Consider the following 18,780-nt stretch of genomic DNA (forward strand, 5'->3'; position numbering starts at 1 on the left):
AGGATGACAGAAAGTATGAGGGGGCCAAACTCATCATTTTATTAAAAACCTACTTCCACAATAATGGCATTAATTTTTTCTTGAGCCCTCAAGACCTAAACACTTCACATTAGTGTTACTTTTCAACACCACTACATTGGAAATTAAGTTTCCAACACATGAACTTTGGAGGACATGTTGAAATCAACGCACTTACCATGGTCTAAGAAAGAAATCACAGGAAGAAAAGTAATATATATATATTACTTTTTATATAAAGTAATATATGTAGTAACATATTTATAAAGTAATATATATGATATATATCTCTCTATATATTACTTTATAAATATGCATATTTATATATATATTTAGCCATGTAAGATAAGTCTAAGATTTTAATTTTTTTTCTAAAGGCAAAAAATCTAAGCTCTTATGTTCATTGAAAATATTAGTATAAGCCGGGTTTGGTGGCTCAGCCTGTAATCCCGCGCCTTTGGGAGGCTGAGGTGAGTGGATTGCCTGAGCCCGCGGTTTCAAGACCCGCCTGGGCAGGCGAGACCTCATCTCTACAATAAATCAAAAAATCAGCTGGGCGTGGTAGCGCATGACTGTAATTCTGGCTCTTCGGAAGGCTGAGGCGGAAGGATCACCAGAGCCCAGCAGGTTGAGGCTGTGGTGGCTGGGAGCGGCCACTGCACTCCAGTCTGGGCAAAAGAGTGAGACTCCAACTCAAAAAAAAAAAAAAAAAAGAAAGAAAGAAAATATTAGTATATATCAGATATTCTATATTGAATTAAAATTGATTTATAAACACTTTTTTGAAGAAAAATAAAACCATCTTGATCATACAAGTATCACTAATATATTTTCTTTCTTACCTTTATTACTTCAAAGTTTTTCTTCAACATTAATACAGAATAAGAAAGCACTTTCATGTATTTAAACTTCATTTATTCTATGAATAACAAATGATAAAAACAAAGTGATATGTGTATACATAAGCATGTATAAATATATCCATATACTGCCAAATAAATAGTCATATAGAACTATAAGATAATAAAATGCAATAAATACAGAACAGAATTATATGATTTTATGTATATGCATGCCATTTATTCTTAAATTGTTTTTAATATTCAGGATACAAGAGATGTTCAATAATTTATTTCTCAGAATTTTTCATATTTATTAAAGTGTGTGGTAAAATGTATATTTAAAATGAAACAGCATCAGACTTTATGACAGAAGGTAAATGTAATTTAGTTGACTAATTTAATAAGGGCTGACTTTGACATATAGATGATAGATAGCTTTTATCCAAAAGATGAACAAGTTTAATCTGCATATACACTATTACCTAATAATCATTTTGATAAACCTTAGTCTTTTTACATCATGATCTTGGCCTAAGTGTGTTTGATGATCCCTACTGTCCAAAAGCAAGGAGATACATTTGTATTTCAAATGAATGGTAACCTGAAATTTCTATCTAGCCATTTGCTTCAATAAGGGTAAAATTATATTAGAGGTGTAGAAGTTTAAGATGACGTAATACGAATTTAAATTGTGGGATATTGAAGAGTAAATGGTTTTGAATAATGATGAAAACCATCATATAATTGGTTTGTGAGTATCTGGCATGGAATCTGGACAGTGTAAATACAAAATTTGGGAAAGTATAGAAACTCAGGTTTAGTCATGAATAGGTCAGTAAGTTTATATTTCAAATCACCAAGGAAGAGGCAAGACAGAGGGTGCCTACCTGTTATGCCAAGTAAAGAAGACACATTATGGAAGGTGAGATAATGTCTCAGCAGCCAACAGGCATTATTTTAAAAGGAAAAAGAGAAACACTTGAGAATAAAGTTTAGGAAGAAAAAAAGATTGATGAAGTTGGGAAAGTTTGAATAGATGGGGAAGAATCAGATTGTAAACTGTTTTTAATATGAATTTGATGTATCTTGACTCTGTATTTTTAGGTTTCTGATTTAAGAAATGAGTAATGGAGTAATTAGAATGAATTAGAGAAAGTAGATATTACTAATTTGGGTACAGATTCTCATGGCTGTTACAGGGTAACACTGGAAGAGAAAAAGAAATAATTGTGCATGCAATACACTGAGAAAAAATATTTAAATTGAGTAACTGGTGACACGGATATAGAACATGAAAGACAAAGTGAACTTGGAATTTGGGAGTAATTCTCAAAGACCATTTCTTGTGTAGGATACTAATTTGTTGCCTTTGACGAAGTTTCTGTAAAATGACACCACACATTTGCAATGAATATATCATTGTACCTTCTGTGTGAACTATGTAGTAACCAAAAAAATGTAAGTTTTACTTTTTCTGTAAGTGCAGGTGATCCCTGAATTACAATGATTCAATCTCATGATTCTTCAGCTATACAATGGTGCAAAAGAAATAAGCTTTCAGTAGAAAAAGCATTTCAGGTACCCGTACGACCATTCTGTTTTCTACTTTCAGTACAGTATTCAATAAATTTCATGAAAGATTCAATATACTATTATAAAATAGGCTTTGTGTTGGAGGATTTTGCCCAATTGTGGGCTTATGTAGGTATTTTTAGCACATTTAAGTTTAAGGCTAAGCTATGATGGTTGGTAGGTTAGGTGTGTTTAGTGTATTTTTGACTTATGATATTTTCAACTTATGATGAAATCACTTCATTGTAAGTCAAAGAACATCTGAATACTTAATAATGGGACTGAAATGTCCTTTCTATCATAAAAAAGGAACTGATGAGCCTTGAGGCTTTGGACTCATTATTGAAAGTGGAACTGAGATGATGCCAATTCATCAAAAGAAGTTTCCACATTATCACCATAACAAATTAATTATGTAGCAAAGTATAAATGTGTAAGGCACAACATTCAAGATTGTGTAGCAACATTTGACATATATCAAAGGGATACAAAGAAGCTATGTTTTTTTTTTTAAAAAATTATAGTCTATGATCAAAATAATCAGGCAGCTAAATAAAAGATCATACTAAGCAGTAAAGACAGACTCAGAGGTTCTAATTACAAGAAACTCAATAGAATTCAAATATAATATTTGACTAATGATTTGGTTTCTAAAGCAAATTAGACTAACTATTTGTAGATATAGTCTAGGTTAGAAATCTGGGTGCCGTAAAAGTAAAATAAACATTGAGTATTTGCTATACATCAAGAACTAAGTAACCTTCAGAGTTACTATAGATGTAGTCTCTGTCCTCAAAAAGTATGGTGAGTACATTTAAAGCTCAGACCAAACTTCTTTGTACAATCCCAAAGCTATTGAAATTTTTAAATAAATTTAGAAAGAACTTATAATCTAGTACTACAGGTTGACATATTAAAATAATGTTACAACATAATTTTATAAGAGGGTAATATGGAGATACAAGTAAGGCATTATGGAGACTATGAATAGGACCACTTAATCTATGCTGTTTTCTGGAAAGGTTTTTAGTAAGGGTAATATGTGATTATACCTTTTTATTATTTTATTGAGATAAAATTCACGTAGCAGACAATTAACCATTTTAAAGAACACAATTCTGTGGTATTTACTGTATTAACAGTGTTGTACAACCACTAGTTCTCTTTAGTTTCAAAGCTTTTTTGTCACCCCACAAAACATTCTGTATCCATTAAGTAATCACTCCCTCTTTCCTCTTTGTATTCCTTAGTGACCTCTAAACCGCCTTCTGTCTCTCTGTGTTTGCATATTCTGACTACACCACATAAATAGGATCATATAATATGTAGCCTTTTGTGTCTGTTTTCTTTCACCCAGAGTAGTGTTTCCTTGGTTCATCTAAGTTGTAGCACTATCAGTACTTTATTGTTTTGTATGGCTGCATAATAGTTCATTGTGTGTATATATCACAATTTGTTTAGCCATTCTTCCATTTTTCCATTATGATGGACATTTAGGTTGTTTTCACCTTTTAGCTATTATGAATAATGCTGCTGTATACATTTATGTACAAGTTTCTGTGTAGACATATATTTCCATTTCTCTTGAGTATATAAGTGGAATTGCCGAGTCATATAATAACTCTATGCTTAATTTTTTTATGAACTGCCAAACTATTTTCCATGGTGCTGGTATCACTTTACATTCCCATCAGCAATGTATCATGGATGTTACTTATCTAAATGTTCACCAACATTTGTTACTTTCTAGCTTATTTATGTGTTATTAAAGTTATTCTACTGGGTATGAAGTGGTATTTCATTATGTTTTGGATTTGTATTTCCTTAATGACCAATAAAGTTGAACATTTTTTCTTTTGTTTGTTGTCATTTTTATATCCTATTTATAGAAATGACTTCTCAAGTTCTTTGTCTATATTTTAAGTTGGTAGAGTATTTTTTGTCATTGAGTTGTAAGATGCTTTATATTTTGGATATTAAATCTTTTCAGACATAAGGTTTGCAAGTATTTTCTCACAATACCTATGTTGTCTCTTCATATTTAAAACAATGTCCTTTGGAGCACATGTTTTATGTTTTGATTAAATCCAATTTATATTTTTCCTGTTTTGTTGCTTATACTTTTAGTACCAAAACTAAGAGTGCATTGCTAATCTGAGGTCACAATGATTTACATTTATGTTCTCTTCTAAGAGTTCTATGGTTTTAGATCTTATATTTAGGTTGCTGAACCACTGTGAATTAGTTTTTGTGTATGGAGTGATTTAGGGGTCCAACTTCATTCTTTATGTGTGGTTATCCAAATGCATAAGCACCATTTGTTGAAGAAATCATTTTTCCACAAAGTGATATCCAGACTCCATAAAATCCCTGTTAGTTCTAATGACCACTTTTTTTTCTGAAATGGAAAAGCTGTGATCCTCAGATTTATATAGAACTGGAAGGGACACCCCAACAGTGCAAACAATATTGAAATAGAGAAAAACAAAGTAGAAGGTCTTTCATTACTTGCTTCCAAACCTTACTATAAAGCGATAGTCAATAGAAATATTGCTGTAATGATATAGGGGTAGGTGTATAGACTAACAGAATAGAAATAGAAATCCAAAAATATACACAAATACCTATAGCCAACTGATTTTCAACACAGGTCCTAACACCATTCTATGTCTACGGAAACTTAATAGAATTTTACAAGGTAGCTAAACTAAGGGAAGGAAAATAAGATAGGGCATCTTTGGCAAATAGGATAGCTTAAGAAAAACCATGAAGCTCAGGGCACAAACAACAACAAAAAAATCTGCACACATCTAGTGCTCCTGGAATATAAAGTATACAGCTTGACAGAGATCTATGATTAAATGGTAGGACTATGAAATAAATATGTAGGAGATACAACCTGAAAGATGCAGCTTACTGATATGGTGGTTTAGTGTCATCCTTAGTCTGGGAAAGTGGGTGCCTGCTTCAGGCCTACATCTCAGAGCATCCCTGGTGCTTTGGAGTGTTTTCCTCAAAATTTTCTTAGACACCTTAAATACCTGAGAGTGGCCAAAGCTGGCAGTAGAATCCTGAACCAGACGCGTAGGGGGATGATCTTCAACCCACATATTAGTCACACTTCTCCATAGAAATAGAACCAACACGATTCTTATATATGTGTAAAAAGAGATTTATTATGGGAATTTACTCATGTGATAATAGAGGTCTAGAAGTCCCACAACATGATGTCAGCAAGCTGAAATGCCAGAAAAGCTGGTGATATAATTCAGTTGAAGTTGGAAGGTCTGAGAGCCAATGAATCTGACGGTAAAACACCTGGCCAAAAGTTGAAGCCTGGAGGCTTAAGAATCAGGAAACCATTGTGTAAGTCCCAGGGTCCCAAGGCTCAAGAATCAGAAACTCTGATGTTTGAGGGCAGAATGTCTGAGGGAAGGATATCTGAAAGCAAGAGTGCCAGTCCAAAAAGGGAGAATTCACCTTTACTCCACCTCTTTCTTCTATTTGGACCTTCAGTGGATTGCATGATGCTTGACAACATTGGTAAGGGTAAATCTTCTTTACTAAGTCTACTGATTTAAATGTTAATCTCTTCAGGACACATTCTCAAAGACATACCCAGCAATAATGTTTTACTAACTACCTGGGTATCCATTAGCCTGTTCAAGTTGACAAATAAAATTAACCATTACAGTACTCTGCCTGGGGCATGACCTCTAATAGATGTCTTCAGGAGCTTGGTACTTGCGACCTGGTCTCAGTTCTAGGAGGGATCACTCCTGCTACATAAAAAAATAGTTTCTCTCTCTCTCTCTCTCTCTCTCTCTCTCTCTCTCTCTCTCTCTCTCTCTGTCTCTATCTGACTTTCTTTATAACTGGGATTGTACAAGATTGGGCAGCCAGAAAGTTACTGACATATCGATTTAGTGTGATGATGCAATACAGTAACCCCAACATTGGCTTATTAGAACTTATGGGAGGCACTGATGACAGTAGGCTGATGAAGAATCTGCACCTTGGGGGAGTATAGCAAAAAAGATTTATAATCAAAGCAATCAGGTTATTCATTCCTATACGATGCTTACAATTACATTAAGAGTAACAAGTACATTATCGTCAGCTTTGCTTGGTCACCTATATCCCATGATGTGTTTCTGGAAATCTGCTTATCTTTCAGAGACCAGCCTTGATGAGAAGCTTCTCCCTAAGGGAGAAGATAGGGAGAAGCCAGGTATTGGGGAAAACAGTCTATGTCTGGACAATACTTCATAAATGGTAACTCATGGACATAGGACGAGTTCAGGGCTCTAGCCTACCATTGGTCCAATGCCAAAACTTGCTCTTGAATTAAGGGTGTGGGACTTATGTAATGGCTCTCATCCATCTGAGAATATGTTCCAATTATAGAGCTGTCTCTTTTACCATCAGAATGTGGCAGAGGTAGCAGCAGTAGTCCTTTCATTTGTGGCACCTGCTATTGCTGCTTTTGCTGGCAATAAGGCTCACCACCCTAATCTTCTCTATGTATGCATGTAAGGCAGTTATCTAGGGGTAGTTGTGTATATCTTCTCCAGGGGTTCTCGAGACTGTAATTCTACAATCCTAACGACTCTTCTGTTAGTTGTTTCCTCTTGCCTCTAATTTATGTAGGGTTTTTATGTTCTCTTGGCATATAATCTTCAGCCTTATCATACCCATATGGACATTCCTTGTATAAATGAGACTGGTGTACTCTCTTTCTCTGCAGAGGGCTCCTTAACCATCCACCCTACTCATGGGCATAGTGAGGCAAGGTCTGCTGAATATTGAAAGAGATCACCTGAAGTCTAAGAATTCAGTGACTATGGCCTGAAAATTTGAGAACTCCTCCAACAATGCTAGAAGATTTGTTGCTTTACACTTGCATTATATAAGTTTCCTTTTGGTAAATGTAATATATTCAGAATTCTAATTATTACATATAGTTTTCTTTATATTGTGGGTAAGACTTAACACTGGTGATCATAATCAACAAAACATATTAACAACCTTTCAGAGAGCCATTGGAATAGAATACTCATAGAAGTATGGGGGATGAGTCCACATCATGAATAATGTAATAAGCATTAAATAGAGGGCATTAGGAAACTGTAGAGGCAAGAGGTCTATATTACTTCAATATAAACAAAATTCCAAACAGTGATATAATGTTGAGTAAAAATAACATTGCTAATTTTTTCTTGTAATGGGAGATATGAAATTATCCAGAGATAGCACATTTGTCAATAAAGAACAAAAAGTAGTGATTCCTGGACTAAATAGGAAGCAGTAGTCCCTGGATAATATGGAATCCCTGTGCACTGATTAAGCAATGAACAAATGCATAAGTATTTTTTTCTGCCTATTATTTTAAATATTTGTCAATAAATCACTATTTATGACATGTCCATTAATCTTGCAATACATTTTTAAATCAGTTTACATGTATAGGAGCTCTGCCAAAACAGAAAGGCGATTGTCCAGATCTCCAACATCCTAGGGATGACCTATTGGAGACTGACTCAGTTAGGATAGGTATCAATCCTATCCTAAGATGAATTGCTGTCTTAAATACACAGTAACCACTCCACTTTTAATGTGTTTTCATTTTTTAAATTTACTCTTCTTCCATTGCATTTTCCTCAGTCATCAAATTTTGTTTTTATGCGTGTGCACACACACACCACACAGGCATGCACTAATGAACCAGATACAACTTTAAATCCCTGATAGAATTGATAGTTAGTTTTGCTTTCTCCATAGGACAGCAGTTTTCAACATTTAGAATGAATAAAATTCACTAGGGCACAGAAACATCTCTGCTTTGAAAGTGCTCACGTGACTGAGTCAAGGAGTCAAGCCCACCCAAATAACCTCTATATTTTAAGGTCAACTGACTTAGAACTTTAATGTCATCTGCAAATCCCTTCATAGCATTATTTAAATTACTGTTTGATTGAATGACCAAAGAAGATGAATATAGAATTCTGGCTAGCACACAACTTCTTGCCCTTTGTACTTTCAATATCTTGAAATATCTCTGAGATATCTTTTTTATTTTTTATTTTTTTTTGAGTTGGAGTCTCTGTCGCCCAGGCTGGAGGGCAGTGGCACAGTCGCCGCCACCCAGGCATCGACCTGCTGGACTCTTGATCCTTCTGCTTCAGTCTTCCAAGTAGTTGGAACTACAGGCATGCGCTACCACGCCCAGCTAAATTTTTATTTATTGTAGAGACGAGGTCTTGCCAATTTGCCCGGGCTGGGCTTGAACCTGCGGGCTTAGGCAATCCACACACCTCGGTCTTTTGAAGTGCTGGGATTACAGGCTGAGCCACTGAGTACAGCATGAAATATCTTTAATGCCAAGTTTACTGGCAGTTTTCCTTCCTATGGAACATTTTTATTCTTTCTTTTCCATTACAACTCTATTTTATTTCTCATTTATGTCGGTCATTTCTCCTTAAGTTCCTCTGACTGCGTATTTTGGATCTTTAGAATCTTGGGAGTGTCACCATTCTTGTGATCAGCCATCTTCTAATCACATTTAATTGTATTTAAAGTGTTACCACTTTTTTGCTTTCCTGCACTTTTACCTTTTTATTATGTATCTTAAATGGCATGTAGGTTTATCACTGGGAGACAAGGAGGCAACACGACATAACACTACTGTTTGTGTGTGAACAGCTTTATTCTGATTTATATCCTCTTCTCTTTTTCATTAAACCACAAGGAAATAAATTCTGCCAACAACTTGGATGAGTTTGGAAGTGAATTCTATCCTAGCTGAGCCTCTAGATGAGAGCACAGCCTGACTGATACCTTTTTGGCACCTGGCAGGCCCTGAGCAGCACACCCAACTAGACTGTGCCTTCTCTTCTAACCCGTGAAAACTATCAGATAAATGTGTGTTGTTTTAGGTGAATTTGTTTGTGGCAATCTCTTATGCAACAATAGAAAATTAATACAGGATTTATAAGACTGAAATATATGTGTAACTTTTTTTAAACAAAAAAGTTTATATGATCTAAATAGGCAAACAGACAAAATTTCTGGATTTTAAAATATGAAATCTCATTTGATTCCAAACAAAAGAATCATAGCTCTTTATTCCTGTCTTATTTCTGTCGCATTGTACATGGCTTTTGAATGAAAATGATTCCAACCACATCAGAGGAAGAATTAAGTAATTATATTACAAATAACCCCAGTGTGATTAAATTGAGGTTTTGCCTATACATTGAGTCTTTAGTTTTATTGGCATATTCTTTTTCAGCTTCAGTTATATTACTTTCATTTTTAAAACTGCATAATCATCATTCTCTCCTGCTCTTTGCTCAACTACTAATTTAAATATTTCATTTATAGTCACTATATTCTGTATCTAACAACTCTATTTACAAAAAAGGAGTTCTAATTCTGTAGACAGTCAAAAGAAACAATACACTATGGAATTAAAATTCCTTTCTGTAAACAGAATTTTTAGACACAGACTATGATGGCTATAAATGAAATCTTTCAAGAAATAGATGTGCCTTTTATTTCAAGCTTATATTTTGTGAAAATGTTGAGGAAGCAAAATTCTGTCAGGTAGCCAGGAGGTACAATATCATTTCAAAACATTATTTAATTCTCAGGGAGAAGTTTCCCTAACTTGCAGGGTAAGGTAACTATGTAAAAATGCTGGCCAGGCTCGTTGGCTTAGCCTGTAATCCCGTGCTTTGGGAGGCCGAGATGAGTGATTGCCTGAGCCCGCGGGTTCGAGACCTGCCTGGGCAACTTGGCGAAACCTCATCTCTACAATAAATCAAAAAAATTAGCCGGGCATGGTAGCACGCGCCTATAGTTCTAGCTACTTGGAAGGCTGAGGCAGAAGGATCACCGGAGTGCAGCAGGTCGAGCCTGCGGTGGCCGCGAGCGTGCCACTGCACGCCAGTCTGGGTGACAGAGTGAGACTCCAACTCAAAAAAAAGGTTGGGGACAAATTCCCAAAAGAAATGATAATGATGATGACATTATTTTTTTTATTATTTAAGTCAATTCATTTCACTTTAGGCAATGGCAAAGTTTCACTTACTCATTTGTTCCCTTATCTATCCTATCTATCTATCTATCTATCTATCTATCTAATATCATCTTATCTAGTTTTGCTCTGCCCATCCTTTCACCAAGGATGCAAACATTATTTCTTGTATTTACAATTTCAATTTGTGATGATCAGAGCCTTTGCAGTTTCATTTTCTATTCACTTGTACTTTAATGGGTGTGTGTGTGTATGTGTGTTAAAACAAAGAACTGGGTATTCTGGGTGATTCTCTTCCTTGGGAAGAGAGCAATGCATTTGGGAGCAATTTATTCAGCATACAGGTGCTTTATATCAAGAAGTCTTGTTCTAATATATATACATATACAAACACATGGAAGTAAAAGTCTGATCCAGCATTTTGGCATGCTTTTAATTACATATGCAGCATTCCATAAACATTATATGGCATTGGTTTGCCTATTGTAACGTATCAAATGAAAGGCAGCAAATTATAAGGATATATGTTTTACCAAAGATTTTATTTCTGCCTCTGGTTAATTTATGTTCACTTCCGTATGATGACATCTTTTTTTTTTTTGAGTTGGAGTCTCACTCTGTCGCCCAGACTGGAGTGCAGTGGCCGCTCCCGGCCACCGCAGCCTCGACCTGCTGGGCTCCGGCGATCCTTCCGCCTCAGCCTTCCAAGGAGCCGGAATTACAGGCATGCGCTACCACGCCCGGCTGATTTTTTGATTTATTGTAGAGATGAGGTCTTGCTGCCCAGGCGGGACTCGAACCCGCGGGCTCAGGCAATCCACTCACCTCAGCCTCCCAAAGGCGCGGGATTACAGGCTGAGTCACCGAGCCCGGCTTGATGACATCTTTTTAATTGAGTATTTACATTACTTTCAATGTTTTCCTATTACATGTAATACTACAAGTGGTGGAAATATTGGAGTATTGGTTATCTATCTTCAACTGTGATCGATATTTCTAAATTGCTTTCCAAACATTTTTACCAATTTACAATTTACCAACAGTGCATAGATGTTCTAATTGCTTCATATTGCTTTCAGAGTTGATGTTATTACCATTTAAAAAAATTAACCATACTACGGTAAATTGGTGTTTCGTTTGTCTTTAGTTTGCACTTCTCTGAACCTAAGTGAACTTTCCACATATTTTTGGCCACTTAGATTTCTTCTTCTAAAAATGAGCTTTTCCTTTTACTTTGTACGTTTGTCAATTGTACAACTATTTTTTCTCTTGTATAGAGTTATAAACATATACTTCTGTATTTCTCTGGAAGTGATGTTTCCACATTAAAACTTTAATCCACATGAAAATTGTGTCTGTAGTAGTTTTATTATTTATGGGTAATTCATTCCAGAACAATATATTGGTTTATAATCCACTGACTATAATACCAATTTAGTCATTCATCAGGATGACATAAATGTATGTGTGTGTGCATTCCATTTAATTCTGGTCTCTATTGTATTCCACTCTGTTTCTGCACCAAAACCACAATATAAAAAATATATCTGTCAAACAGATCTTATCAATTCTTGCATTTAGTGTCTATATAAATCTTAACACCGGTCTGTCAAGTTCCATGAACATCTCTACTTGCATTTTAATCAAGATTGCTTTTAATTCACATATTTGAAACAATGCTATTGATTGTTCTTTCTATCCATGAATATCCTTTCTACATTTTTTCAACATATTAGAAAATTTTTTCTTTATGAAATATTACACCTTTTTGTGATATTATTTCATAGGACCAGTATAACTTGTTGCACTATATTCTAAATGCAACACTTTAAGCTTTAGTATTGATTTTGAATATTGATCTTATATCTAGCAACTTTCCTACACTTTCTCATATGTATCAGATACAGAATATGGTGACAATAAATGAAATCTTTAAAGGTACAGATGGAATTTTAAACATCAGCAAAGAAAATGATGCCGTTTTAAAAATGAAATGGTCATAAATTCTATAAAATTATTTGTACACATATCATCTGAGAACAATGAGAATTTAGTTTCTTCTATTACTCCTTTTAAAGGGAATGCTTCCAAATAATCACCATTAAGCATAGTAACTGCTGTAGATGGTTGGTACGTACCTTTTTTCATTGAATGGAAGTTCTTTAATCTTTGTTTCTATATTGTCAATGTCTTTTTTAGGCAGTAATTGATATTGAATCTTACCAAACTTTTTTTGATACCTATTGAAATTTTCACTTTTTTCCCCTAATAGTAATGTGATTTTCTGAGTTGAAGTCTTGTGATTAACCTGACTTGTTGATAATGTTTACTTTAGGAATTCTAAAGGAGTTGGCTTACCAGCTTCTTCATTTTTTAAAAAAACTATCTTGAGATAATATTATTTGGCCAACTTTCTTTTTTGCTGTATTATCAGTAAGATTCTGTCTGGTGCACGTATTAAGGTAGAGATGAGATAGGTTTTAAAAAAGCTACAGATGTATTCATTTATTTAAAATATTAAAAATTCCTTGAGTTGTTTGATGTTATATTTTTAAATAATTTTTTTTCTATTTTTTAAATTCATAGATTGTTCATAAGTATGATTTTTAAATTTCTATTTTAACTGTATTTTTAAAAATTAGTCCTTACTAAATATTCTATTACTTCAACAAAAACCAAAAATATGAGTTATAACACTAGCCTTCTACTATCACTTGCTTCTGTAATTTGTAGATTTTTGCTTTATGAACTTCAGGCAAGTCACTGCTGTTGAACATATTTTTCTAGTAGTATTTCCTTTTTAGCTCACATATTTCCAGTGAGGCTCAAGTAATATATAATTTTAAATCTCTTCAAAGATAGAAAAATATAAACAAAATCCCAAGGTTTTACAGGTTTATCTGCAAAATCTTTTTGTACAAGCACATCACTTGTAACATTGCCCTCCAAGGCAACATCATGAGCATCTTTGGGAACATAACTGAGAATAAGAGACTGTTACCCTTGCAGATTTCCAAAGTCTGATGATATCCCTAGCTGACTTGAAAACTGGTAATTGAACATAAGCACTAACATGAAAAGATGTTTAATAAATATGCTTTTAGTATATTCTCTTCACTTCATAAACTCTTTAAGTATTATGAAACACTTTAAAACCTTTTAGATAGGTCTTAATAGAAGGCAATTACTAATTATTAATGGATGCGAAGAAAGTTCTTCCTAACTACTTCAACACAGCACACCATCAATTTAACTTCATTTCTGTCAACATCAAGTAATTTATCATGTTCTTGACCTGATGCTACATGTTGTAGTTAAAATGCTAAATCTAGGTAGCTAGAAGGTATACAATGTGTTATATTTTTAAATATGTTACTTAGAAAACATGTCAATAATCTTCAAAGTCCTAGGAAGGGCTCAAACTCTGTATTAGGAATTGGAAGAAATGAAAAACCTCAGAACTACTATTAAAAGCAAAACAAAAGACTTAAAGTGTTGAGGTCAAATTTTTAAGAAGTACTGAGAAAAAATTACATTTTCTGCTGTGAATCATATGCCTTTTAAGAGCAAGAATATTAGCCTCAAATTATGATAACACGTATATTAGTGAACCCAAACTGAACTATCTTTCACAGCAAGCTTTTAGTAACAGGACTGGGTTGTATTTATTTTACCACCTTCTTACAGAAAAGGAAACACTGCTTATATTTTGGTCCTTTAACTAATGCTGAAGACCACGAAATTTGCAGGACAAGATTAAGAAACAAAGCTGGGCAGAGTTCCTCTATCTGTTCTGATAAAACTAATTCCCAATAAGGTTTGACAGAAATTCCATATTTATTGTACTAGGTTAATGCCTGAAAAACACGTACAATTTTAAAAGACAAATACAGAGTCCAAATAAAATCATTTTTTAAAATTTTGTTTATTCTTACTGTTTACCAATGGGGAGATGCAACTTATTTACACCAGCAGCCATAGGGGCAAGGGGAATACACAGTTAGTCAGCTATCTGTATAGGATGTACTACTTATGCAAAAATAATTATCTCCAAAACAAAGGACAGTGGTGAGCTTCACAACCCTCCCCCCAATGATCCCAGCATGCGATAATGCCAGGCAGTGGTCCCTGGGCATGCGGTGGTGGTGGGAATTAATGAAAGAAAAAGCCACAAACCACGTAAAATTTTAAAGAACCCCCTTTTCCCGTTTTACACACACACACACACACACACACACACACACACACACACACACTCAGATACATAAAGGATTACAAGGTGATCAATACACTTAATTGAAGAGGAGAGAATAGGATTCTGTTGTTAGAGGAAAGGTAGGTAGGGAAAGGGAGAGTTCCTAAACACTGTCAACTACATGGTAGGGAGCATTTTCTCCCCCAAAGAGCCTGTACCCTCAGGGCATCTGCTGGACCAAGCCCACCTACATCCACCCAGGGCAGGAGGGGGGGCTACTGCCCTATTGATAGAGGGACACGGGGACACACACACACACACACACACACACACACACACACATACACACAGAAAGGTTGGGAGGTAATGCAAACAAATCATTATTCTAAACTATGTCCCACTTCCTCCTCTAACCAAGAGAAAAGGCCAGAAAGAAAACAGTAATATCATGATCTGCATTCCCTAGCTAAAAGAATGATTAGACCATGGCTCTTGTCCCTTACCTTCATCCAGCTTCCAAGACATTGTCAGGAAGTAGGTCACAGTCTCACTTAGACCCTCCTTTCCCTCTATATCCTCTTACATGCCTACAAAAAGTCAAGGGCAAAGATAACCCAACATTACTCTAGCTCCTGCAAAGGTCTGACTTTTTAAAAAGTTATTACAATTCTTCAGTTGAAGACCAATCTGTAACTAGACCTAGACCCTAATCAAGACAACCCTAGGAAGATAAAGCACTAATAGACAGTCTCAAGGCCCAAGCTCTATGGTATTCTTAACCCTCTCTAGTACATAACCGAAGTCAACCCATACAGTCCAAATAGTTCCTTCTGGGAAATGGAAGAGTAATTGCACAGCAAGGGTTAGAGAATGGATAGAGCCGGACCAACTCCATCCCTATGTACGTCTGCTTTTACTGCTCTTCTGCTTAGGTCCTAAGAGGCAGTATCCAAGTAGAGGCAAGAAGATATAATTCCTCATGAAGTAAGATACAGCAGGGAGAGCACACTAGCAAGGCAGTCTTATACAGGAAAAATGCTTACGTATTAAACTGCCTTTTAAATACAAAAAATTATGTTTTCTTCCAATTCCAATCCCAACAGAGAAAGCCATAATAAAGATTCTTAAGTCTTCTACAAAAATAGGAAAAGAAAAACAAAATACTTGAAGGAAGCCAAGGGAAAGAAAACTGGGCAAGTTTCAGAAGCATGAGCACTAAGAGAGATGAATTGAAACTGGTCAATGTGAAAGCTGGAGTGGCAAGCAGCACCTGGGGTTGTGAGCTGCACCAGATAGGCAGTGGGGCAGGGGACAAGAGGAACATGGGGCCAAGCCAGACAGATGAGGCTGGGCCCCTTACTGGGGCACAGAATGAGGTAAGAAAACATTTCAAATAAAGCAGCACCGTTCCCATTCACTGTGGGGTTCCCACCCCGCTATGCTTCACAAACCCTCGCTCAGGGAGTAAAGTGTAGTTTTGATATGTGGCTGTCACTTTCCATTTTCCCCTATCCCATTCCCTGACGCCAGGAAATTCTGGAGGTCCGTCTCTGTCTCCAAACAATAAAAGGACAGCTCTTGTTGTCAAGAAGATCCAAAGGGAACCTAGTGGAATGGACTGTCCTCTGTGATGGGAAGAGAATGTGGTGACAGTCTGGATGTTCACCATAGCAGAGCTCTGACAGACCAACAAAAGAAACAGGGGCATTCAACAGGATTATTTCTGCACACAGTCAGATGAGAGATGGCCCAGTCCTGCTCCTTGGCTCCTAGCACTAACCCATTCACATTACTGAGGGCAGTTGGAAGAGGTCCCCTCTAGGCTCAGTTTTCAAATCATAGCCTGTTACACAGTCATGATTCTCTTCTATAGTTCAGGCCTGCCCCTGGAGTGGGAGGCAGATAGTGACCTGGCATAATGACCAAGTCACACCCATGGACTGGTTAGGTTACCAGTAATTCAGAAAATGACTGCCCAATAAACTTATATCCACAGAATACATCCAGATATGAATCTTGCAGTTTGAGAAATCGTGCATAGTTGCAGAGGTCCCTGCTACTTCTCCAGGGGATCAAAACTGAATCCTCAGCCTGCTTGGACAACAAAATTGTACATTTGCAAGCCTATGCCACCAGATGCGAGGGCAAGAGAGGGCTCTACTCAGCCAAAGGATAGGCCTAGTCCTCAGACTGGTTGGAATCACTGTAAAAGCTGGACCTTTGAGAAACCGGTGGTTTTTATCTTTTCTTCTTGTTGAACTCAAGGCTACAGCGTTTCCCTACCAATTCTGGTTGGAAATTCTTTTTCTTGGTTTTCTCAAATCGAAATTGTCAGCATACAGATCTCACATCTGACTTTTTCATTTATCTCAAAGAAGCCCTAATCAGAGGCTCAGAGATCAGAAGAGCAGTCCCACTTAGGCCACTGATTATAGCTTTGACCAATTTAGTAATGTCCACCATGTCCAGGAAGCCCCTGACATCAGGCAGAGTAACAGAAAATTTTCCATGCCGGTAACACACCGCTCACCTGCGAAACAGGGGCACTACAGGATCTTGGGCACATCCTCGTGTGTTTAGATATATACACACAATGCACTGCACACAGGCAGTGCAGCAACTCCTGCCCCTGGCTGCAGAGCTGACCTCAGGAAATACACTTAGAAAAGAAATTCCTTAATTCTCCAAGTGGGTTTTTTAAACGCTAGGATCTTCAAAGGGAATTTGAACTTTTGTCGAATTTTTTTTTTCTTTTCCTACTTAGCTTACTCCTCCAAGCCACAGGACCAGTCTATGTCATTCTCCTGGTCACTCTCAGACGCTCTCATGTTGCAGCTACTGGAATTCCGGAGGTGAGCGCTGCAGCTGCTGATCGGGCCCATTCTCAGGCTCTCCGGGAAGGGAGCAGAGCGGGAGGCGGCACGCGCCTTTGTCTTCCACGGGCTGAATGCCAAAATCCTTCACGCTCCCAGTCTCTGCGAACTCCAGGTAGAAGTAGCCGCACTTGACTGCCCGGTGCACCTCAAAGCAGAATCCCAAACAAGAATCCTCTATCAGGTCTACGTAAATCTCCTGCGCGATGGCCTCTAGCTTGTTAGTATCCAGGTTGGCCAACGAAATCTCCTCCATTTTACTGCGTAAGCGACTGTGGAGAGGGCGCTCGCTTTACTCACGGTAACAACACGTCAGGCTCCGCGGGCCGCACCTAGGCCTACAAGGCCTCTTAGGGCCGCGTCCTTCGGCAGCAGCGGCGGCGTTCGCGGCGGCAGAAGCAGCAGCAGCGGCAGCGGCGACTGCCCCGGAATCCCAAGTCCTTCCGCTGGTTCTGGCGTCTCCCCGATTCCGAAGCTTTCAGCTGCTCCGGGCCCAGGACTCACCGCCAAACCGTCTCCGCGCCTCACCCAGCCGCCCGGGCCTCTTCCGCTCCCTTGTCGGGCTTAGCCCCGCCTTCCCGCTTCCGCCCCTAGCGCGCCTGCGCATTGGCTCCGCGCAGGCTCGCCTGGCCTCTCCAGGCGCGCAGCTGCTTTGACCGCGTTTCAATATATAAATACGGGTGGGATGAGCTGAACTGTGTCTGGCTTCCCTTCGTTCTAGTTGTAAAAAGATTGCAGAGATGCTCTTTAGTTCCTTTATTTGTAGGTTTAAACGGTCGCTGACGAATTGTGTACCCATGATTAATTGATAGCCTCTGAAAAAAAGGGAAAAAATAATAATTACGTGCGCTGTGGTGGTATGTTCCAAAATATTAGGAACAGGTCTCTGCATACGTTTAACAATTTGACTTACATGATTGACTTGTGATAATTTATAGTATTGCCGTAGTTATCATTTAATCCACTAGATGGAGCAAGGAAACAAATTACAGTATGCTTTCTTCAGTCTTTTTTTTTTTGGATGAAGAAACTAAAAACTAGGCACTAAAGGCATAATTCATATATATTGATCAAATAAACCTACAGCATCTATCTCACTTATAAAACCATTAAGTCAGGTTGACTATAAAAAGATGATAATATTCATCTTTAAAAGACTTCAAAGATAAAATTATGTCCATATTCTGTCTTGAAGAGGGAGGAAATCTGAAATATGTTAAAAACAGTGGGCAATAAAGAAAG

General features: G+C 37.0%; 1 protein-coding gene across 2 annotated transcripts; it reads right to left on the bottom strand.

The window, feature by feature from the left end:
- Positions 1-14,376: 14,376 nt before the first annotated feature.
- On the bottom strand, positions 14,377-18,133 carry ATXN7L3B (ataxin 7 like 3B). Of its 2 annotated transcripts, none has more exons than XR_002481231.1 (2): positions 17,426-18,133; positions 14,377-17,311 (listed from the first exon to the last, which is right to left on the bottom strand). XR_002481231.1 is itself a non-coding variant. In XM_021706073.1 (2 exons), the coding sequence occupies exon 2, from the start codon at positions 17,792-17,794 to the stop codon at positions 17,501-17,503; it is 294 nt and encodes a 97-aa protein (XP_021561748.1). In that variant the 5' UTR covers positions 17,795-17,885; positions 18,015-18,072; the 3' UTR covers positions 14,377-17,500. The 2 variants fall into 2 exon arrangements, 1 of the variants encoding a protein (XP_021561748.1); XM_021706073.1 differs by having other exon boundaries at positions 14,377-17,885; positions 18,015-18,072.
- Positions 18,134-18,780: the final 647 nt, after the last annotated feature.

Source organism: Carlito syrichta, unplaced genomic scaffold (genome assembly GCF_000164805.1).
Source record: "Carlito syrichta isolate Samal-C Ts95f unplaced genomic scaffold, Tarsius_syrichta-2.0.1 Scaffold315109, whole genome shotgun sequence".
NCBI lineage: Eukaryota > Metazoa > Chordata > Mammalia > Primates > Tarsiidae > Carlito > Carlito syrichta.

What these genes read in the sequence shown, in the direction of transcription:
- ATXN7L3B (XM_021706073.1), bottom strand. Translation starts at nt 17,794, where the DNA reads ATGGAGGAGATTTCGTTGGCCAACCTGGATACTAACAAGCTAGAGGCC.